Source organism: Myotis brandtii, unplaced genomic scaffold, assembly GCF_000412655.1.
Source record: "Myotis brandtii unplaced genomic scaffold, ASM41265v1 scaffold382, whole genome shotgun sequence".
Classification (NCBI taxonomy): Eukaryota; Metazoa; Chordata; class Mammalia; order Chiroptera; family Vespertilionidae; genus Myotis; species Myotis brandtii.
The window spans coordinates 1,555,073-1,580,144 of record NW_005364671.1 but is presented as its reverse complement, the minus strand read 5'-3'; the positions used below and the strand labels follow the sequence as shown (position 1 = coordinate 1,580,144).

The 25,072-nt window shown below is 37.3% G+C and overlaps 1 protein-coding gene and 1 pseudogene across 6 annotated transcripts in view; both read right to left on the bottom strand.

Moving 5' to 3' along the window:
* FAF1 (Fas (TNFRSF6) associated factor 1) overlaps window positions 1-25,072 on the bottom strand; it is a 356,513-nt gene that overhangs the window by 80,766 nt on the left and 250,675 nt on the right. For all 6 annotated transcript variants that reach the window (XM_014544808.1, XM_005872500.2, XM_014544812.1 and 3 more), the window contains one exon: window positions 17,614-17,768. In XM_014544808.1, coding sequence (XP_014400294.1) covers window positions 17,614-17,768 — 155 coding nt within the window. The remainder of the gene's footprint in view (window positions 1-17,613; window positions 17,769-25,072) is intronic.
* LOC102257947 lies at window positions 1,292-5,780 on the bottom strand (annotated as a pseudogene).

Genomic DNA, 25,072 nt, shown 5'->3' with positions numbered 1-25,072 from the left:
ACCTACACTGAATTTATCTGAAAAATAAAAAAGTCGATATTAAGAAAAAAATTGTAAATGGAAGATTATAAGAGAGGGTTTCGCGTGCCAGCAAAAGTTACTGGCATGCCATGTTTGGCACGCGTGCCAGGGGTTGCCCACCCCTGGTTTGGGGCATGTTTTCCTGGCATGATTTGGGCCCTTTAATTCGTGTGGAACAAGGTCTGAATAGCACAACATACCTAAGTATCGTTGCTGATCAAGTTCATCCTATCATGTTGATGGCGTATCCCAATGAAGATGGTTTCTTCCAACAAGACAATGCGCCATGCCACGGTGTTCGTATTGTGCAGGAGTGGTTTCAAGAACATGAGGGAGACTTTACCTTGCTTAGGTGGCCCCCATAATCACCAGATCGCAATCCAACTGAGCATTGGTGGGACGAAGTTAAAAGAGCCATCAGGCAGCTGGTTCCACAACCATCAAATCTCACAGAACTGGACAGTGCTATTCATCAGGCATGGTGTCAGATTCCTCGCATCACTTTTCAATATCTCATGGAATCAATGCCAAGAAGAATCGCCGCAGTATTGAAGGCAAAAGGTGGCCCAATGAAGTACTGATGGGGTGGTCATAATAATCTGGCCACTCATGTTCAAATATATCCCATGTTCAAAGGCTGTTAAATCGCGTTTACCCACCATATCTTCAGAAAAAAATCACTTCTACTGTTGTGGTAAATAACCTGCTTCCCTATTTATAATGGTCTGGCCCTCTAGCAACTTCAGCGCGAAATTATAGCTAATTTGCCTACAAACGTCAGATGGTCATAATAATCTGGCCACTCAGTATGTATGTGTGTGTGTGTGTGTGTGTGTGTGTGTGTGTGTATAAAACCATATTTATAACTTTTCACTTATTAGAACGAGATTTTTCTTTTTTTTTTCCCATTAGAAAGAATACTGGAATAAATATCCTTAATTATATCCTTAGGGAAAAAAAAGTCTGTGAAGTGGGATTATAGGGTAAAAAGGTAGAATCATTTAATGGCTAATGATACATATTATCAAATTCTAAAAGGATGGCATAATGCCTCTCCATGCAAATGCAAATAGTGTATGCATGTTAGAGAACACAGCAAAACTAAAGACAATTTTAAGAAAACACAGAATGAGAATTTGGGTAGATTTAATTTCAAAAGCATCTCCTAACTGTCTGAGACTTAAGACTTTCCAGTAACAGTAAACTGCTAAATTGTTTCAATATATTAGTGGACAGAGTTTTTTGTTTGTTTGTTTGTTGTTGTTTTTTAATAGATAACCCACAATTCAGTTTTATTTAGAGCAAAGGAAAAAGATACTTTTGATCATACTGGAAGAAACTCAACCATAGGTTTGGAATCTGTACCCAAACTACACATGCAATGACAATATTCTGCTAATACAATTGATTTGCTGCTGCATTTGTCTACTGTTTGCCTAATAGTAACAATTATAAACAGAGCAGTGCAACTAGTATTTGGAACAATCCTTACAGTGTTACAGTGTCAGGCACAACTTTTCACTTCTCTTTACACCACTGGTTCTCTTTGCGTACCTGGGCTCCTTCTTCTTCTTCAGTAAAGTCATTTTTGATATTGAAGGTCCTGCAAATCTCTTCAGGAGTTTTCCCCTTGACCATATTGGCAATAGTCTTGTATGTGACATCAAGCAAACCTTTGATGTCTAAATAGTTTGCAGACAGAATAAGTTCAAAAAGTCTTCCTTGGTCAAATTTGAGGAATTCTTGGTCCCAAACAAGGATATCATCTGTTCACCTTTCTTTGTTCTCATCATCTTCAGGAGGAGGAGAGTCATCCTTGTGGTGGGTGCATCACTGAATGACCTTTTTTTTTTTTTTTAATACTGCTGTATTAATATTTGGTAGAGGAATTGGGTCATCATCGCCTTCATCATCCATTCCCAAATCTTCTAATATGGTCTTGATAGTCAGATTGTTTGGCAATTTCAGCATCAACTTCAAATATCTCTCCACCAGGACTCTGTAACTTAATTGAAGGCATATCTACAGTGTGGCTCAGCGTCGGTCTTTATATGTGCGGCGCGGGCCAGTGGACAGAGTTTTAAAAAACTAAGTAACTTCTGCCCCGGTCAGGTAGCTCAGTTGATCAGAGCATCCTCTTGATACGCCAAGGTTGAGGGCTTCATTTCCAGTAGGGCACATACTGGAATCAACCAACAAATGCATAAAAAAGTGGAACAAATCAATGTCTCTCTTTGTCTCTCTCTAAGACCAACCAACCAACAAACAAAAACCTAGCCTGGCAGGGTGGCTCAGTGAGTTGGTGTGTCATCCCATACACCAAAAGGTTATGGGTTGGATTCCTGGTCAGGGTACATACCTGGGCTGTAGGTTTGATCCCACTCAGGGTGTGTAGAGGAGGCAACTGATCAGTGTTTCTTTCATATCGATGTTTCTCTCTCTCTCTCTCTCTCTCTCTCTCTCTCTCTCTCTCTCTCTCTCCCCCTTGCGCTCTGTCTAAAAATCAATAAACATACCCTTGGGTGAGGATTAAAAATAAACACAAGAACTAAATAACTTTAACCTAGCTCCTTATTGTCATCTATAAATCATGCAAATGGAAAGGCTTTGAGGCACTGTTTAATGACAGGGCTATATCTAATCTATAGGGACTAATTTATACTAATTTTTGGAGGAACCATAATCTATAATAAAAGTGTAATATGCTAATTAGGTTGGACGTCCTTCTGGACGAAGCCGGGGCTGCGAGGGAAGCCCGGGTCGCCCGGGTACCGGGTGCCAGAGGGAAGCCGGTGCCAGCAGCCGGGGGAAGGAACGCCTACTCTTGCATGAATTTCATGCATCGGGCTTCTAGTAATAGATAATTGGCTCTTTTTCTCACCACTAATAAGAACATAAACATTTACTTGAAACAACCCATATAAATCTTAGTTGGGAGAATAAGCGAAAACATCTAATCCAATCTCTTATCAAATGCAGAAATTCCTTCTTTAGAAATGTAAGATGATTCATTTTCCCAGGGCTGTATAAGAAAGCAAATTTAGCACAGCTGGTGTGGTTCAGTGGTTGAACAGTGACATATGGATCAGTAGGTCATGGTTCGATTCCCATCAGGGCACATACCCGGGGTTGGGAACTGATCCCCAGAAGCGGGTGTGCAGGAGGCAGCCCATCAATGATTCTCTCTCATCATTGATGTTTCTATCTCTCTCTCCCTCTCTGAAATCAATAAAATTTTAAAAAGCAAATATATACTAAATGCCAGATACTTCTTCTGTGTTCTTTAACCAAACATCAATATTTATGAGGACCCTCTAAATATATGACAAGACATGGCTTCTGTTCTTAATATACTAAGGATATTTTGGGTTTGATAAATCAAGGACCCCAAAAAGAAAACATATATGGTATAACAGGTGCCTAGGTGTAGAGGTTCAGAATAAGTGTTGGGGGAAATCAGAGAAGGGAATGGGTGCTTAGAAGTCAAGGAGAACTTTGTGTTCCAAGATGGTGCTCCTGGGCAGCTCTTAGGAGGAGATGAATCATCATTGCATTCCTAGCACCAATTTGACTCTGAAGCACATAAAAGAGAGGGAAAAGAGGTAATATTTATTAACCTACAGACTAATTCTAAAAGTAGGTATCATCTTCATTTTATATATGAGAAAGCTAAGGCTCAGAAAGATGGTTATCCAAAGAAACAACTAGCAAATAGAAAATCAGGTTTGCTTGACTCCAAAGTCTTTGTTCTTCCTACAGTATTAACGCTGTTTGCAGTAATTCCTACTTTCTCTAATATGTTAACATTTGGATATTTTAAACCTCTTTATGTGCTTCAGAGTCAAATTGGTTTCCCTCCCAAACTTAAGAATATGGAAAAATGGTTCCTAAAATAGGTTATAATAACAATACCATACTCTTATCACGAAACAAGGAATCTATAATAATAAAAGTGTAATATGCTAATTAGACCAGATGTCTGAAGCTGGGGCTGCAAGGGAAGCCCGGGTCCCGGGTGTCAGAGGGAAGCTGGTGCCGGCAGCTGGGGGAAGGAAGGCCTACTCTTGCACGAATTTCGTGCATCAGGCCTCTAGTTACACTATAATACAGTGCCATGCTTGGTACTGTATTACAGTGTTATATAATTTCTATAGTCTGTATCAGCATCACCATATGATAAGATCATGTCCTACTCTAGGATAGATATTTGAATCCTATATAATAAAAGGGTAATATGCAAATAGCCCAAACGGCAGACCTGAACAACCAACCACAGTGTAATATGCTAATGATATGCTAAGGTTGCTCAACATGTGCATTGACCACCAGGGGGCAGATAGTCAACTGGTCGACCAGTCACTATAACAAGCACTGACCACCAGGGGCAGATGTTCCGACCTGTATGTTAGCTTGCTGCTGGGGTCTGGCTGATCAGGACTGAGCGAGATGGGCCAGACACACCCTGGAGTCCTTCCACGGTCCCTCCCCAACCCGATCTTGCACCGGTGGGGTCCCTCAGCCTGGCCTGCACCCTCTCACAATCCAGGACCCTTCAGGGGTTTATTGGAGAGCTGCAGGCCATGATCGTGCAGGCCACTCCCCTTGGGAGGCAGCCAGATGCAGGGCTCATGGCTGCCGAGTGCTGCTGTGACAGCACTCACCTCTCCTAATCGATCAGGACTGACTGGGTCCAAGCCCGTGGCAGGCCGGGATGAGCAGCAGCAGCAGGTAGGAGCTGCAGGAGGCATTGGACTGCGAGTTTTGGCCCGATCCCTGCAGGCCACCCAGAGAGACCCCACCCGTGCACAAATTCATGTACCAGGCCTCTAGCATACATATAATTTTCATGCTATCACGTTCTGACTTTTTTCCAGCTGCAAAATTCTGAGACTTTGTGATTTATTACATAAAAAAATGTTCAGCATAATATATTTCAGAGTTGGTCAGTTTCTCTTAGAACCTTGACATTCATTTCCTTATGTATTTGAAAAGAATTATCATTCTAGCGGATAAAAAAAATGTGTGAGAGCATTAGATAAATCTTATACACAGAAGGAAAATCTTTAAAGATAAATGACCAAAAGACAGAAAATTAGCACTTTAGTAATTTATAAAAGCTTCCAAGCAAAAAGTACAGCCCAGCACCTGACAAAAGCCCACTTGAGATAATTGATGTTTGACAGAGAATTGAATGAGTAGGTGATTATGGAGGCTTTTCCTGGGAGATCTATACCTGTTACTAGTTAGATAATAAAAAAATGAATATTTGTGTGTGTGTGTATGTGGGCCCAAAGTGATTTTTTATTGAATTTATTTGGGTGACGTTGGTTAATAAAATTATTCAGGTTTCAGGTATACAATTATAAATACATCATCTATATATTGTATTGTGTTCACCATCCAAAGTCAAGTCTCTTTCCATCACCATATATCCCCCCTTTACCCTCTTCTACTGCCCCCACACTCCTCTCCCTCTTGTAATCACCATACTGTTATCTGTGTTTATGAAAAAAAAGGAGTATTTAAGGACCATATTACATAAGCTCCCTAAAGAATTATGATTATGATAAAAGATTTAATACAAAAAAAAGATTTAATATAAAGCCCTCTGCTTTTTATAGGAGACTGATATAAGAAACATCTGTTTAAAATAATCGGTCTTATGCAAAATAACAGTAGAAAAATAATGGTTTATCATGTTACCTAATGACTCTCCATCAGAAAAGCATATAATAAAATTCTTCCTTGAATTCAGTGCTAGGAAAATTTAAAAATATTTTTTAAAATTATTTTTAATTTTCAATTACAGTTTACATACAATGTTATATGAGTTTCAGGTATACAACAGAGTAATTAGACATTTATATAACTTACAAAGTGATTACACTAAGTCTCGTGCCAAAAATCTTGAGATGAACTATTACACTTCCTTTAATCAGACAATGAAAATTGCAAATGAGAAACTATAAACTCTAGGCTATAGTACCTGGCAAAAAACAGAAACTCAATAAATATATATTAGATGTATACATGATTAAATGAGGATATGCCTATTACATTTCCATTTTTCTCCTTTATCTGACAGAACTACAGAGCTATATTTAGTGTTCATGCACAAAACTTTGAGTCAACTCAAGTGTTTATAAATACTCACTAGAGGCCCGGTGCATGAAATTTGTGCAAGGGGGGGGGGTGTCCCTCAGCCCAGCCTGCACCCTCTCCAATCTGGGACCCCTCTCACAATCCAGGACGGCTGGCTCCCAACAGCTCCCCTGCCTGCCTATCTGATTGCCCCTAACCGCTTCTGCCTGCCAGCCTGATCGCCCACTAACCACTCCCCTGCCAGCTGAATCGATGCCTAACTGCTCCCCTGCCGGCCCTATCGCCCCCAACTGCTCTCCCTTGCCGGCCATCTTGTGATCACATGGAGGCAGCCATCTTGTGCAAGGGTGTGATGGTCAATTTGCATATTGCCTATTTATTATATAGGATTATTTGACACTTTTATTTGGTTTTTATCTGATATTATTTTCCTGTTTTATATTACATTTATTTTTGTGTAGCTATTATGTCCATTTTTAAAGCAGGAAAATAATAAATGCTAAATGGAAAAACAGACAAAATATGTAGGAGAGAAAATAAGGAGTGATATGGTACAGTAAATGCTTAATGGATACTTTACTAGATAAAGAAATGGATAGGTAGTTGAAAAAATGGGAAAGCAAAAAGCTAGAATGAATGATAATAGAAATTACTACCATCTGAGGAATCTGCATCCTTAAAAACAAGTAAATACCTTGATTTTCAAAAAATACAGACCAGTAAACTTGATTTCAGTCTCCTAAACAGTCTAGAAAAATCACTTAAACAATGGAGCATGAACACTTAGAATACAGTAGTGATGACTAGAAGGCAGCATGGATTAAGAACACAACCAGCCCAAGAAACCATGAGGTAACTCCAGAGCATTTCATAAGCTTCAACTATCTGGAATTCAGTAAGGCATATGACAAGGCATCTATAGTAAAAGTCTCCCTCAGAATAAGATTCAGATATGTGAGCTAAATGAAGATAAATTCTTTGTCACCAGAAAATTGAACCTGCAGAGTGCTACCACTGATTCTTGAAAATAAAAGAGCGTCTTTGTCCTGTCAACATGTTCATAAATGTCTGAGACAAAGAAATCAAATATATACATAGTGCTAGACTTTTAAAACTCAATTATCCCATTCAAATCTAATAACAACTCTGAGGGATGTGGTTTTTTAAATCACCATTTCCAATACACAAACTGCAACTTAGAAGGCTTAGGCAACTTGCCTAATGTCACTATGGTGGCCTAGTGGCATGGCTAGAATTCCAATCCTAGTCTGACTAAATCCAAAAATCATTCATACTTTTAACCATTATGCTCTCATGCATTCTTATGACATCCAACAAATAATTATTGAGATTGAAGAAAGAAATAAAAGTGGAAAAGACCAATGTAATTCTTGCTGTTATGAACTTATATCCCAGTGGAAGAATTAGAAAAAAATGTTTTTAAATAAGCAAAAGTAATAGTTTATTATGAAAAGTTCTAGGCGAGTACTATGAAAGAGAATAATGGTGGAGAAGCTTTCTCTAGAAAGGTTCATCAGGCCTTTTTGAAGAGGAGACATTTAAATGGAGACTTGAAGAAGAGAATATTAAGGTCATTTTTGTCTGATGACGTCCATTTTCTCAATCAACTAGTGAGGGCAGCTGGGAAGGGGAACAGAGGGGGACATGAGATATTTCTTTCATGAATGAGAGGTGATATGAAAACCTCTCGTCCAGGGAAAAAGAATTAGCTAGAAAATCACATGTAGGCTTGCTCAGCATTATTGTGTATTCGTTTAAAGTTTGTGTTTATTAAAAAAAAATCAGTCAGTGCAATTTTCTCCACCAAGTTTAACTGCAAGTGCATAGGCATAGAGAAGGTGAATAATTTGGTTCAACAAAATGAGTATAATGGAGGGAGACAGCAATGAGGAAATTTAAAGTATACAAGGAAGTGATAATGGTGAACCTTGAAATCTAAATAGGATGAGAAATGAAGATTGGAGACATGAATGAAGTCAAGTGGTGGGGGTCAATAAGTTATATGGCATTATGAGATAAGTATGTACAATAGGAAGTGTTGGTCAGAGACAGATGTTTGAAATCAAAATATATAAGGTGATTTATTTTCTGTTGAAAACCACATTTAAGTGTGGTAAATAAAGAGAAAAATAAAAGTTTTCTGGAGTTGGACATATTTAGGAATGAAGAGGATTATCAAGAATGATGAGATAAGGAATTAAGGTATAATTTATGAGTGATAAAACTTGGGAGAGTTCATCGAATCCGAATTTCAAAAGATCATCCTATATAATAAAAGGCTAATATGCAAATTATCCCCTCATATGGGAGTTCGACTGGGAGTTCAACTGGAAGTTTGACCAGGGGGTGGGGTCGGCTGGCCCCTCCCCTAGCCAGCCCTGCCCCTGATCGCTCCCCCCCCCCCAATCAGGGACAGGGCCAGCCTGCCAACCACCCGCAGCCCCTACCCCCAGCCGGCCGGGACCCCACCCGTGCACGAATTTGTGCACTGGGCCTCTAGTGTTACTCATATTAGTAGAAAAAGGCAGAGATCTAGTTTAATAACAACTTCTGGGAAGCCCCAAACCTGAAAAACTGGTAGGGGGTTTTAACTGACCCCCAGTTCAATAGGAGCCAATAATAAAATTATAGAATAGAAGTGAGCACAGCACCAGAAGAGCATCTTCTGGAGCACTATGCTAGATTGTGGGCACCTTTAGAATGGACCGAGCCTAGAACACCTACCATGTGGGGAACAACAGAAAGAATAAACATACTTGGTAAGAAAAGGCAAGAAAATTAGGGCAAACTTGATAGCTATGGTTAAACTGATAACGCAGAAGAGAAGTTAGGCTTATTCCAGGTAATTCCAAGGCCAAAACTAGAACCAAAGGGAAAAGGTTGCAGAAGCTCTCTCTAGGAAGAAGAACTATAGCAAAAACCTTTTTTAGCTTTTACAGCAGATCAAAGACAGACGATATTTTGAAGCTTTCATTTTTGCTCTCCCTAGCAGTATTCAGTTAGAGGTAGTAGTAACTTCAGAGATATTGCCGGTTCGATTCCAGACCACTGCAATAAAGTGAATATTGCAATAAAGCAAGTTGTAATCTTTTTGCTGGTGAAGGGCCTGGCCTTCAGTTTGTAAGAAAGCACATCTGTGCCATGTAATAAAGCGAAGAGAAATAAAACAAGGTATGCCTGCCTGAATAGGGAAAATATCTGCATGGCTACAAATTGGACACTAACTAAGAATGATTCTAATCCCTAACTCAAACATTTGGTGAATCCCAGGTTTATTTGTTACCCAAGCAAAAAGTACATGCCTTATACCCCCCACAGGGCTTTGCACACAGTTTTTCAGCCTGGCAAGGTCATGGGAAATAAAGCATTATGTAGCCGAAAAGCATAGGTAGATTGGGGTTTACATCTGGTACAGCCGTTGCATGACCTCGGGTAAGTTACAGAACCTCTCTGAGCCAAAAATAGTTTCTTCATATGTGAAACTGTACCTTTGCAACTTACTTTTCAGAATTATGGTTAAATGAGGTAATGTATAGAGTGAGGATTGAATGAGCTCATACATATAGTGTCTGGCACACAGTAGGTGCTTAATTAATGGCTCAGTTGTTATTATGTGTTAGGTTTTTAAAAAAGCAACAATGAGTCTTGCTTTTAGCTAATGATATTCTCAGAGAAACTTCTGTCACAAGCGGCATGAGCTTGAAATACAGTTCTAAGGGTAAAGAAGCTGCCATTATTGGTGAAAGTGGCAGAAAATGATTCCTAAGCTACACCCCATTAAGGTCACTCTGACTAGATCATTACAAACTGATATCAATGAAGTACTAAAAAAGATATAGTTCATGATAAAAATAAGATTTGATAAAAATTTATAATGCTGTTCTTTTGAACTATCTTGTCAACAGTATCACCTTTGTACTGTTCTTTTCTAACAACAGTTTTCACATAGACTGAAAACACATCAACTATTGTATCTGAGTTAAATGCATATTTCCTGAATAGCAGTAATTAATATTGAGAAAATATATATACTTTTACACAAATGACTGATTCTAACACAATGCATATACCATCGGACAGTTATAGATATAGTACTAGGTAGAAGTGTGGGAAGTATCTAAATCAGAATAAAAAAGGCTTATAAACTGGTCATTTAAAGTTACTTCAAAGAACATTTTTAAAAGGACGACCTTCTATTTTAAAAAGAGTAAAGAATGTATCATAAACAGTTTAGCCATCATCTGTATACAGACTGACTTGTTCTCAATCATGAGGCCATCACCTTTTATCATTTCCCCCTTTTCCTTCCTTTCAGTACTATTAGGAAACTATTCATAAGTGTACCCTTGGACAATGCTGAGCAGTAATTATGACTTGCTGACAAAGAGATATGAACAATTACGGAGCCCATTTGAAATCCTACACTAATAAAGTCATTAGATGCTGCCCTTGTCATGATCCTTCTGAAAGCTTCTGAAGTTACACGAACACACAGCATTGTTTGCAGGGACAATTGCTGCTGGCAGAATGCAAACCTTGAGTTAAACCATGCTGCAAATTGATCTTGACATTCTGTTAAGACTGCCACTAAAAATCAAAAGCAGAGGAGAAAAGGAGAAAATGAGTGGGTAGGATGTAATCATGGAACAGGAGGGGGTTCCTCCTCACCTTCTCTCCTCCCTCTTCACAAAACAAACCAGGGAGAAAATGACAAACTCTCCTGGTGTTTTGGAATTTTTACTTTAAAGCATTAATTAAGCCCTTGACCTGGGATGTTTAGGATGGCAATACATTTCCTTTAAAAAGACTGGAAGGAAAATGGAGCACAAAGAGAATAAAGAAGTTTGGGGAAAATCATATCGAAGCCTGGCACTGAAGGCCCTGTGGAAGTCTTAGCTCCCTGACCACAACATGTTTATCTGTTTTCTCAGCTACTTCTGTAGAACCCATATCTGCTCCTAGGGTAGCAGGTGTAAATTAACACACCTTGTGTCTCCCATGCAGACCCCACACCCGGGCTATGTTCTTTAGATCAAATGGGAGTGTAGGTTAGAGTAACACGGCCAGCTAGGCTTCAGCCAGGCATGAACCATTGACTAGTTTGGAATTAAGGGTATGCCACTGTGAACATGGCTAATTACTGAGATGGTAAGTGCAGGTGAAGATAGCTGCTAATAATAAGAACTTTAAGTCAATTAACTCTTGCCAGAGATTAAGTAATGCAGAAAACTATCATTGAATATTAAGGCTAACAAGTGCCTGTCAGCACAGCAGCAGAAGTTTAAAGTTACCTGAAATACTGCACCCAAAGGCATTAAGTTCAAAAGCTAATATTGACAGGCAATAGAAATCTGTCTGTGAACATTGGTACTGTGTATGCAAGACTTAATACAATGCTATATACATGTTACAAGCAAATTGCGTAACTCAGCATTGTCAGCAATTCCTCAGGAACAGTTTGCAGCTACTCTGAACATTGCTTAGAAATGGTGTGCAATGCCTGATTTAACACTATGTAGCGTGTACACTGATGTGCAAAACATTTTCACATCAGGAACTTATTCACATATAAGCAGCTCATTCCTCAGCACTCATAGCTGGTTGCTTACCCAGTTGTCACTATCCTAGTCAATTCAAAGTTTTTTAGAATTAGATAATCTACACAAGTACCTATACTGGATGGACTAATGGAGACATTTGTCTTGTGGGACCTCCTTGTCAGAACAAGAGATACCTATTAACTCACTTATTACTGGAGGTTTACTGTGCCACAGTGTCATGTGACTTTTTCTGACGAAGCAACTTCAGCAGAGAACCTATAGCTTAACACTGAGGGCACTCATGTGCCAGTGTTCCCAGGTACCCAACAAGTGTGTAATACAGAAAAGAAAATTAATACTTTTTATTGTGCTAGTGTTTTATATACAGTGCTATTTATATTTAAATCTGAGGGTGCCCAAATGGAACTTTCCTGGCTGCTGGGCATATCTCACCATACAGCCAGCCTAGCATTCTGGTCCTATGGACATGGTTACGTAACCAATGCCACCACCATTGCAGAAGGCTCAGAGTACTATCCAGAATGATCCAATCTAAGAGTACAGTTGCTTCAGGGGTATCACAAAGACTTGGTGGGTCTGTGGAAGAAACTCTGGCACTACTGGATGAACTCATCCAGGGTGGATATCAAGCTTCTTTCTAGATGGCCCATGGTACTGAGATCACATGAGCAATATTCTTAGGTGCTACAGGGCCAGCAGAAGACATGGTACTCAGTGTGCACATTTTAGTTCATTCTGCAAGAATAAGTTTTTGCTTTATTAGTCCTATTAAGGACTCTGGGGGGAAATCACACAATTAGAGGAATACAGCAGCATTTCTAAAGCTCTTTCTACTGCCCAAGCTGGCCTCTCTTATTTTTCAATAAGTCTCTTAGAGATTATGTATGTGTTTTTTTAAATCACTATAACACTTACTTTTAAAAAGGTACTGTGTAACACATTGAGATTATAGACATAGCTCCCTTGGGGAGCTGACAACCTGGCAGGGAGCTAGTGAACAATCACATAATGTAATGAGTACCATCGATACAATTAGTATAGGGATATATGGGAACATATAGAATGTACATTTTAACCTGAAATGAGGCAAGAGAAGGATGGAGAGAGATGAAGTTTCCTAGAGGTAATATCAGTCCTGAATTTTAAGAAATTATTATTTTATAGTCCAAGAACTTATTTACTATGAATATAGTGTGCTAAAATTACTTTTATTGTATTAGTTAAATCTATGATGGTGTCTACATGTTAGAATCCAAAAGAGTATCTGATCTCTGCTCCATTATTTGTCTGTAAGCATATGCCACAACTGGATCAATCATTAAGAAAACAACTTCTTGAGATCTGTCCATCCTGGTTGGGTGACCCTAATCCTCAATCTGGTTCAGACCATAATAGGAATATATTAGCTGGCCATAGCCTTCTATTTTTTCCTCTCTTTCAATCATGTTTGTAAACCACTGACTCTTCATTTCAGACACCTAATGATGAAGTTTAAAATACCAATATCCTTTTGTAAGAATAACAAATATCTGCAACCTAATAAACTAGGAATGCTGTTAATATAAAAATCTCTGAAGAGAAAAAGTTAAATTCTAATTTCATTTTTCTGTGTGTCCTCTCTTCCAGGTCCTGGCCCCCTCAGATAGAATAACTCACTAGGAAGTTCGTTTATTCTCTCAAAGCACCTTGTACATACTTCATATCACATATTAGCTCTAGGTCTGTCTTGCCTACCAGACGACGAGTGTTTGAACATTAGCATTACAATTTTTTCAACTTTTCGTCCTCACTGCATAGCACCACCCCTGGTTCTTATTACACTATGTTTATTCAATGAATAAACATAAAGGAAATATAACTTTCTTGAAATATATTTTAGCCACTTCCAGAAGTGATTTGCAGGATCTCCTTATTTACTATCTGTTTTTAGCTCTTTCATATCTTTCATTTATAGGTATAGCTCACTGTTTCTATTAGTGTTATTGTTTAAATGGATATTTAGAAAATTATATCTTCTAGCACCTCTCAAGACTGACAGGGCTTTCTGCCTACTGCTTTAAGAAACAGTGGCCCTGAAATCTAAATAGACATGGCAGCCAACAAGGCTGTTCAGAGTTTTCTAAGAAAGAAACCTCCACTTCAATATACAATACTGAAATTATAAGCAATAGTCTTAGGTGGAATTGGATACAATACATTAATTTGCCAAATGCTTATTGAGTTTTTTTCCCCTAAAATTTTGTACAGTTCCTTTTTTAATGAAACAAATAAAATGAATAAGCCTTCTATACCAGCGGTCGTCAGCTGGTGGTCCATGGACCACTGGAGGTCCATGAGGTCCGAAAGGCTGACGACTACTTGTTCTATATGATAATTTAGTGAGCATGTACACTGTAATAATCATTACAGCTAAAGTTTGATGTCTCAGTTCATATGTGGAATATTCCAAGATAAATCTAGGAATTATTCTAATCTACTTTATACAGATACTAGAGGCCCAGCGCACAAAATTCGTGCACTGGGCAGGGTCCCTCAGCCTGGCCTGCGCCCTCTTGCAGTCCGGGGCCCCTCGGGGGATGTCCGCCTGCTGGCTTAGGTCCACTCCCCGCAGGGACCCCTCACTTCTTACCGCCCACCTGCTCACTGCTCCTTAGCACTGCCACGGTGGCAGGAGAGGCTCCCGCCACTGCCGCTGCACTTGCCAGCCGTGAGCCTGGCTTCTGGCTGAGCGCACTGACCACCAGGGGCAGCTCCTGCATTGAGCGTCTGCCCTCTGGTGGTCATTGTGCATCATCGTGACCGGTAGTTCTGCCTTAATGGTCGCATAGGCTTTTATAATATAGATAGGTTGGTTAACTTGAGTATTCAACTTATAAAGAAAGTTATTAGAATTATTTTGGAGGTGAGAAATTCAAAATCATCAACATCACAGGGATGTAAGAAAGTGACATTCTATAGAAATCTGTTTATTTTTTACTCTAGTTTATTAGGGAAATGAGGAAATTTAACATAATAGCAATTGACATTCTAGTAACCCTACCAAAGCATTCACTTAGTTCCATATCCTTCACTTATATTCTACAGACATGAGAGATTCACAATAAATTAAGGATTAATGCTTCTGTAGGCTTAGAGTATTTCATAAGCAAACATAAATTTTCTTGGCAAGTCTCTACCCATCTTGGGTATCAATTTCCCCTGGCTATTATATCAGGGATAGTTCCAGAAAACCACTAAGGAAGCATCCAGACTAAATAGCTTACAGGTTCAGGTTTCTCTAAATTTATGACTAGCCTCAACTACAATAGCCAGGTATGGGACCAGACAAGCTATCCACCATAAATTCATTTCTAAACTTTTACATTTTGTCATAAAACAAACAAACAAGCAACCCCCCACCCCCACCCCCAGGTAAAAGGGCACCTACAGCAACAATCTTATTTCTGATGCCTGGAAATCTCCTCTATATTTCCACATGTAAATCTGTCCCATTTTAACTCCCTAGTAATAGACAAATGATGGCATAACAACTTTCCATATGTAGCCCACTAATTATTAATGCAGCAGTCTTCTACTGATTTAAAAGTTTGAAGTTTTGTTACTCAATGGTAATAGCATCAAATGGATGGTGCAATTAATTTTCATGACAAACACCTTTGGATAAATGTGGTGATAAAATACAAGAGAGACCACAGAGACAAAACTCAATTAGACGATTTTATTTAGATGAATCTATGATAGGTGGTAAGAAACTTGCAGCTAAAGTAAACCCTTTTGGGGGGCATTAATATCAGCCTATATAACTAATTCTCTTACAGTTTCATATGTCAAAAGGAAACCCACTTTTATGCTCTTTTAGGAATATGTCAGTCCAATGAATTTTCATCTTGTTTGTAAAATGTATATTTTCCTATTTGCCTTAACAGTAATAATGAGGACTGCACATGAAAAGTAGCTACATAACTGTATTACTTTTGTAGAGAGAAGTGTAATAAGTTAAAATAGTTTTTAATTTGTAATACAGATGGAATTTGATTTTAAATAAGGATGCCAAGTATTTTAAATTCCAGAAATCGTTACATTCTTTATTAAATTGAATTCCTAGATATTTCTATTTTCAGTCTTTAATATCACTTCTTTTTATTTTAATGACAGAAACTTACTAACAAGATGCCACATTTAAAAAAATATAGATTGAAATATCCTATCATACTTCATAGCCCATCCTCAATTCATTGAGAAATAGCTCGAAAGCCTTAAACAAGGCCTTTATTTTGTGTTTTAAAAAAGTGTCATAAGGAGTTAATAGGACACAGCTGTACTGGCTCTTTCTACTAAGCAGCTTCTGTCGCTTTGGTCACCACAGGTGTCTCTGTAACCTGCAAACTCTTATTACTAGTGTATCAAAGTTGTGCTACTTAACAGACTTCTTTAGTAAAACATAACAAAGCAATTACATGGCTGTTGATTGCCAGTCATAAAAAAAAACCCTCAAACACTGTTTTTCAAAAGAAACTACACTGCAATTTTTTGTCATTGTAAAATAAAAGGAACTAAGGAATTAAATGGAGGATAGAACAAAATAACAGCAGGTAGCCCGCTGAACTTAGCCACTACAGATGGTTTAGAAATAGTGTTTCCTTCTCCATCAAGTTGTGGATAAAAGGAAAGGAGGAGATTCCTTACTGCCAGTGAATAGTAAAAGATTTAGCCAAGTCTCCAGTCTATGTATTTTGCCTCATGAAAGACCTTCGATGCTGCATTTTTATCTGTTTTTGGCACTGCTTTTCATCACCTTTAACTGAGTGTGCATAATAGTCTGATTTAATTTAAACAAATACAGGTACTAAAGGTTCTTTATTTATGTATAACATGGGAGATTTCCAAGGCAGAACGAAGTCATCCTATGAAATTTCCTAACCATTTGCTTAAAGAAATGAAGTATTAGATGAAGGAATTGCTTCTACATTCTTTTGCTTCACATTTAAAGGAAGATCATTTTTCTTTTCAGATTCAGCTTACATAAAACAAAGTCTGAATGATGAGCAAAAATTCAGTATGCCACAAAATAATATAGACAAATCAGATGATTTAATTTCTAATTGTGCTATCATCACTTAAAATAGGTAGCTACAATAGACTTGCCTTAAAATGAATTAATCTAATCTCCTTGTTCATAAACCAGTAGCCTGTGATTATGATTGTGTTAACACACCCAAAGTAACATCACAGGATGTTGTGGCCACATGTGTAATTAAACACAATGAAATATATTTCAGATGGGAAATGCAAATAGGCAAAATATGAAGAATTATTCATCACTTACAGTTATGATTAACAAACTAAGTAAATTTACCCTGGCAACTAGAAAAGGAATTTTTTTCCTATTGAGATTATGGATATGTGCAAAAGAATATGTGCAATAAAGCGATTACATCAATTAGCATATGCTCAAGTTAAGCTATTACCAATTCCACTGGACTGATCGAGAATGTCTTGTCTTCTTCACTGGAATTATTAAAAAAATAAACTTGCTACTAGGATTATATGTTAGACTTGCCTTGCCTTTTCTAAACATTATTTAAAAACAGATTTTTCTCTAAATGTTCAACAACATATTACAATATTACAACATATAATAAACAGAAATGTACAATATCTCTTTGCAAAAAAGATGAGAACAATGTGTTTTAGTTTTCTAGTTATTTTTGAATTTAAGAAATCTTTAAAAGTTAAGGAATTCATAATTGTGAGTAACTGCATATATTAGCTACAACAAATGGCTAATGTCTAATTAAATATAGAGAATTTAATGCTCAGGATGAAAATGTTTATGATGATAAAAATCAAATACAGTGATGGCCTTAAAAAAAAGAATAGCCCAGCTATAAGTTATGAACAATATTACCTTGCTCTATTGGCGTCCTTTGTCAGATCCCAAGCCCAGGTTATAAAATTTTGACTCAGATAAGAGACAATAGACTCAGCACATAGCATTTGTGAGCAGAACACGTTGGTTAATACACTTTCATCATGGTGGAGGTAGATAGCAAGAAGCTTTCTCTGAAAAGAGAAGAAAAAACTGATGGGTTAAAATATTTACTAATGTAAGATTTCTTAAATTTTAGAAGGGCATCAGATTCAGTCAATATAAGCAGCAAAGACAAAAATTAAATGCTATTCCCTAAAAGAGTACCCAATACTTGGGAGTTCCTAAAGCATTTACTGATATGAATAGATTTGCTTCCTTATACTCTAAAGAGGCTGGGATGATTATATTCCATTTTACAGACTGCTATCATAGACTCCTGTTAACGTTTGCAAGCCTATCTCAAGCAGAAATTGCAAAAGAATTGCATTTTCTTTTGAACTCTTCAGCTATACAAAGAAAAAATACTGATTAATAGTGAATGTCAAATTCTCTTTATATATTTTTAATGTTTTTAATCTAAACACTGAGTAGTCTCTTCTACTTAAAAGGAAAAAGTCTAAAATGAAGTTTTGTTTTAATTCTACAGGTAATTTTAAAGCCCTTAATGTGTCCCCATATTAAAATTCTAATTCAAGAGCAGGTAACTTCTAATTGCCACTTGAAAGGATAGAAAAATGTTCACTTCACATAAATTCTTTCTGGTTTATATTTCAGAAAATGCCCAACAATGTAGTTTCTCATATGGAAAATTGTTCTTTCCCTTCTACCTGTTAAAACTTGCTTTCAAGAAATGACATTTGGTCTCTTAAAAGTGTTCCATCGTAGTTGAACATTCAGTAAGATCATAGAAACTAAAAATTAAAACTGAGCAACATAAATTGCAACCTAACAGCTTTAACAACAACAACGACAATTAAAGAGCCTAAATTGTCGTTAACTGACTTCTTGGTGCTATCTTGTAGAAGAGTTGACTTTAAAGAACAGTCAATTACTAGGAAATGGAAAGATAAAATTTTATGGTAAAGACAATGTACAAACATTTGAAATTCTAGCAAAGGAAAATTTCAAGGAAGCTCAGGCTTTCCCTTCATATTAAATAAAGATGTGATGATAATAAAGAAAAACTTGTGTGCGATACTAAATCAAAGAACATTTATAGAAAAATATAAGGCTCATGTTGATGAAAGTTAATGAAGTCTGATCAACTTATCTCATGGAATTATCCTGATAAATAAACCAAATTATAATAAAAAATCATTAAAATATCTTTTTCAAAGTTAAACTTTATAATAGATGAAGGTAGATTAAGATTCCAAAAGCATCTACTATGAAGAGGAGGCAGTTACATACCCATTATCTATTTTAGTCCCCAGAATAAACCTGTAAAATAGTGTTAACTTTATTAGTATATGAGGAAATTTAAAAGCTGACTTGTCCTAAATTCCATAACCAGTTAAGTAAGCAGTACATCTGAGAATAAAACTCGGATTGACTGACTCTAAGCCTACTGTTCTTTCTTTGATAATAGCAGGGAAATTGCCAACATTATAGCTAAGGCTTAAAGTGCTTATATAATATGAAGATGCCAGACTGGCCACTGCTCATACAGCAGTGGTTCTGGAGCCTCACAGACAGCATGTGATGAGAATAAGAGCAGGATTCCTAAGATAAGTAGCTCAGCTACTCCAACAATAGATGCTTCCATGTTTCAAGTCATTTATTCATTCATTCAACAAGCATTTGATGAAATACTTTGTGTTAGGCACAGCAGGGAGCAGTGGTGATAAAATGATGAATAAAAAAGACTCAGGGTTCATCTATGTTGAGTCTGCAGAAAACCGTAGAGGCTTCTAGGAAGTTTGTAATCAGATACATTGTTGAAGAGATACTTATCTGATAAATTCCTACTCATCTTTTAAGGCTCAAAGCAAATTCCTCTGTGAAACCTCCCCTGATTCCCTTAGGCAGAGTTAAGAGCTTCCTCTTCTGGACCTCTATCTCTTCCCATTAGTATTCTAATTGTTTACCAGTATCTCCCCTCCATCCCCCCCCCCCCCCCCCCCCAACAAAGTCTCTCCAGTGTAAGGACTGGGTCTCTTTCAGTCTTCTTTGCATCCCTAAGCTAGCATAGGTCTCAGCATGTTTGACGAAAGAAACTTGAATGTTGATTTCAAACAGCCACTCCCGGCAAAAAAAAAAAAAAAAAGACACCAAATGGCAGCAGCAATGCCTAATCACTTTTAGTAAATGAATCTAGAAATCTGCTGCTTTAGGGAAAGGAACTGAACCTGGCAGCACTAACAAACTGAGTTCCTTTTCTTAGGAGCTCTCCAGCTGAATAGACAGAGGGATGTCAACCTCTAATTCTGCTCAATCGTTTCTCAGCAACTATATTTAATGAGACAGTGGGAACAAGAGCAGTCCACTTTTAAATCAGCATATTTCTAACCAAACAATGGCAATACTTAAATCATTGAAATGCCTATTTCTCTCAAGAACACTGCAATAGAAAATTTAAACTTTGGGAAAGAGATTAGAGATTTACATTGCGATCTCACTGATTTAATTTAAATGCTCTTCCAAATCAAAACACACATGTGCCGAAGAGGCTACCAAGAAACCCAACATGCAGAGTTCCCTATAAGTGCAACCGACAGTGCTGACTGAAACTAAACTTGGAAATCCAGGGCACTAATGCACAATATCAAGCAATAAAACAGCATCTCTTTGGCAATATTTAATTTACAAAAGAAGAAAGAGGCAGGCAAAGATCAGGCACTGTCTGTTTTGGAGGATCAACCATTCTGCATTTCAAAGCATTGGTCCCTGCAATATCCAGGTTACTGTGCTAGAATCCCGACTATTATATCGCAGTTGTGAGAGGGAGGGCAAAGATGTGTTTACTCAGTGATTAGGCCCTTAGAATAAGCCTCTAGCTCCTAGAGAGACAGATCACCACTTATTCATTTGGGCCAATTCACAAAGCCTCGGAAGATTAAACATCCATGCTGAGAAGACAAGCGAATGCAGACGGTGAAAAAGAAATAAAAATTCTTTAAAAACTCTGAGATGACTTCATTATTTTTCCACAAGGAAACTTTAGGAAAGTGTTTAGTTAGAGAAAAACCCACATTGACCTCTCTCTAAACCCTTAATCTTTCCTTTGTGGTGGCATTGCTTTGTGGTAAGCTACTGGCTCGCCTCGCCCCTCTTTTCACTGGAAGCTGAGAGAAAAAAGGCTCTGGAGAAACAGTTTTCGTCCAGGGACACAAACCCTGACACTGTTAAACATGAGATGCCAGGAAAACACACTTTAAAAAAAAAAAATCTCACTTTAAGCTCTAAACTGTGAGAAAAAGGACACAATAAAAAGAGTATCCGAAGAGGATCTTCAGGCTGGAGGTACTCCTATTGTAGCTTTCAGAAAGGGAGATGGAATAATTTTAAAATAATCTTTTCTCTCTAACATAATAAGCTTTCAACAAAAATTTTTCTTCTGTTATGATAGTAATAATAAGCAAAATATAAAGATTCTTACTAATATGCAAATGCTAGTAAATTTGGGCTACATAAATCTCATTAAATTATAGGCACAGTTAAATGAACCCCAGACTCAGATTTCAGATTTTTTTTTCTTGAGCTCAATTAAACACAGGCCAAAACAGTGAAAACTGAGCATATCAGCAAACTGCTTTTGTGAAGAAAGGGCATCTGGCACATAGAAAAAGCATAAGAAAATGTTTTGTTTTCCATTACTATAACATTTTTCCTTTGGCCCATTAATAATTAGTTCACTAACATTTGTGGAGTACCTATGTATTAGGTATTAATAATATAAAGATGAATAAAACAAAGTTCCCTTGCCCTCAAACAGTTGGAGAGAAGGTGGTATAGGGGGTAGAAAGATTTCATTACAGTACCATATGATAAGTGATAAAACTGGGGAATTAAAAAAACCTATATTTTATTTGTGCTTCCTAATTTGGCAGAGAGGGTGTAAGTCTGGTAGATGACAAAGGCGAGCTGCCCAGCTACACTCTCCTCAGACTCCCTCTATCATTGAGGTTTAGGTAACACAGTGTAAAGGAAAGTCTCCTAGTTTTAAAGTAACAAAAAGCTCTGTGCTAAACCCAGTTTTGCCACTTACTAGCTGTGTGAATTTGGGGCAAAATGGGTGTAGTAAGGATTATGGATAAAGTAGGTATAATGCCTATTTAAAATGCTTGACCCCATAGTAGGTACTGAATAAAATGTAGCTGTTAGGATGAAGAGTCCAGAACTATCAATGCAAAATAAAGGATTTGAACGCAATTCCAAGAGAAATAATAGCCATAAAAATGTATTAAAGATAATGCAGCTCCTTCATTTCTCCTACTGGCAACAGTGTGTGCGATGCTTAACTGTGCTCTGCCATTAGGACCTCACCAATCTTCACATTCAAATTGAGGAACTAAGGTCTAAGTTGATGCTTAGGAAATGCCACGCTGAGGACAACCAATGTGACTTGTCCTTGAGCTACAGTAGCTATTGTATTTAGGCACTTAGCATCACAGAACCAAAGAATATTAGAGCTGGGAGAAATGAGCTGGCTATGTCTCAAAATAAGCCAGGCACAGAGCAGACACTCAGAAAATATTTGCTGCTGAACTGAAAAGGATGTTGTCTAGTTTCTTTTGAGTACCAGAACATTCATAACCTGAATGTTCAATGATTTAAAAGTTGAAATGAGAAATAATTTCTAAAAATGCTAGGTCAGTTTTTTCAGTATAATAATGAAAATAAATTTAAAATAAAAATATTTTCCTTTGTGTAAACTGGGACCTGACTTGCTTCTTCTCTTCCATTTCCCTTATTTTCTATCATCATTATTACCATAATAATCCGAATCATCATCACTATTATTTGCTTGTTTTAAGTTTGGGGATGATCTGTAGATACAAACAACTGATATACTGATACAACAATAAACACCCATTTATCCTTTCCCTAGATTAATTATTAATATTTTGCTATATTTGCTCTATCATTCTTATTATGCTTCTTCCTGAAACATATCAAGTTGCATATATCATGAACATCATGACATCTCAACCCTAAATATTTTAAGTTCTGTTTCCTAAGAAATAAGGACATTCCTTTACATAACATCAAGTACCTCAACATGTCCTCTGTAGCTGTTTTATTTATTGTTTTAAATCTAGGCTCTAATTAGGATCATTCCAGTACACTGCCTACTTCCATAATCCTATTCCTGTATATGGATGTTTGTAGGTCTAGACCAGCATGCAATGGCGACTCAAGTAAATGAAGGCAGGGCAACATGAAACCATACTGTTTGGGATGAAATTCCTGCTTTGCCACCTCCCAGCTGTGTGACCTTGGGAAAGGGACTTCACTATTCTGTGCTTTGAGTGCCATATAGCTCTGGAGGTGAGAAGTCCAACACTTTATTTAGATGAGAATGGTGATATGAGTACTGTAACAGAGGAAGTCCCAAGGCTAAGCATGAACTCAGACTGCCTGTTTCTTCATGAAGGTTATACTTGAGCTAAATTTTAAAAGCAGGTTATAGTTACCAATTCTCTGTGACTTGAGCTGAATTTTAAATTTAGGTTGTTGTAAGGAAAAAAAAAGAGAAAAACCAAAGAGAAAAGTTTGGGGAAAGCCCGGTGATGTCAATGGCCTGATGTGTTCACAGAATTCAAAGTTAGGAGAGAAGACCCAGAGTGTGGACTGATTTGAGGGGAAAATCATGACACTTTGCCTGTCTTGGCTCCCAAAGCTGAGTTTGGGGACCAATGGGCAGCAATGAACTGGAGCTACTGAAGGTGCGGAGACGCCTAGATGGTGTCTTTTTCCTCTCACTTGCTGAAGCAGATGTTAGGATAGCACTCTGAAATCTTGAGGATGCAGATGTATTTGAGTCTCACATAGGAAGAACTCTCACATGGAAGTCATAGGTTAAGAAAAAACAAACAAAAAGCCTAAAGCAAAATCAAATTCTCTTCACAAAATAAGCTGACAAATGTTCACTGGATATAAAGCTTTATCAGTTTTCACTGTTTAGACTGTAATACTCAAATCATGAAATATCTTTGAGGAAGGACAATAGGTGACTGAAGTTCTTATGACTAAGGAAATTAGAAGCTCAAGTGATTGGCTCCTTTGGCAAACTGTAGAGAGGCAGCCAGGCTCTTTGGGGACGTTGGGAGACAGAGTATGAAGACAAGAAAATATGCAAGCAGCTTCAGGCCAGACCAAAGATCTCATCTCATTGGTTTTCCAGGTGAACACGTAGGAGCAGTAACAATGGCCAGAAAAGCAGCCACATAAAAGAGCAGGCAGGATTTTTCTGATCCTCTTCTCTTCTGAGAGGAATAACTACCCCTAGTTAACCACAGGCCTGCTAAATAGGAGAATGTGTGTGAATGTGTACCCATAATGTGTGCCAGTAAATATGATAACTCAGCTGGAGAATTAGAGGCAAATTCTAAATGTGGTGCTAACAATGTACTGTTTAGTGTTCACTAATTATAGAACAGCAGATTTGATACAGTTGCATTTATATAAAATAAACTTCTTGCTTATATACATGCTTGCAGATTTTTTAAAAAAAAATCACATTTCAAAGTAAAAAGATTTAATAGTGGTTATTTTCAGATTGGGATTATGTGGTAACTCATTTTCTACTTTAAATGTACCCATATTACTATTTTACAACACACATTTTATTTGCATAATGAAATATACTTTAAAAATTCTATTAGAATCTAGGTCTTATCTCATAGATGTGTAGGATGCTGTCTAGCTATCATATAAAATTACTCTAAGATCACTGTTTACCTTTAAGAAATTTAAATTGAAAAGAAAACAAAAGACAAGATGAACAGACTGTGTATATTTCCGAAAGTACAAATAAGTTTGTTTGCCTAGTTTTTCTGGATGCTAGAGTGCTGGAAACTCATCAACTATAGCTGTGTAGGACTTATTTTTTCTTAAACAACACTGATCAGTAATGATATTTAGATTTAACATGAGGAAGTAGAAATAGCAACTACTTTAAAATGGTCTGATTTTTTTTAAAAAAAGGTAATAAAACTTGGTAACAGGCACAGTTAATGCATAATACTCATTTTAGTACTGCAAATGCTCACAGGGATTCTCAAAATCCCTTTCTGGAACTATTCTTAGAACTAGTTCATGAATTACATGAGAAAATCTGTTTTGTCATTGTACAAAAATTCCTCAAATTTGTCCAAAACTGCTTAACAGCACCATAGCCACAGTGCTGGGAGCATTTATGGGTAGCATCCCATTTAATTTTTAACACACCATATAGATATTATTATCTTCATCCTTTTTTTTTTTTCTTCCCAGATTAGAAACCGGCTTATTGCTTATTTGGGGCCATAGAGTCACTAAGGGGGAAATACAA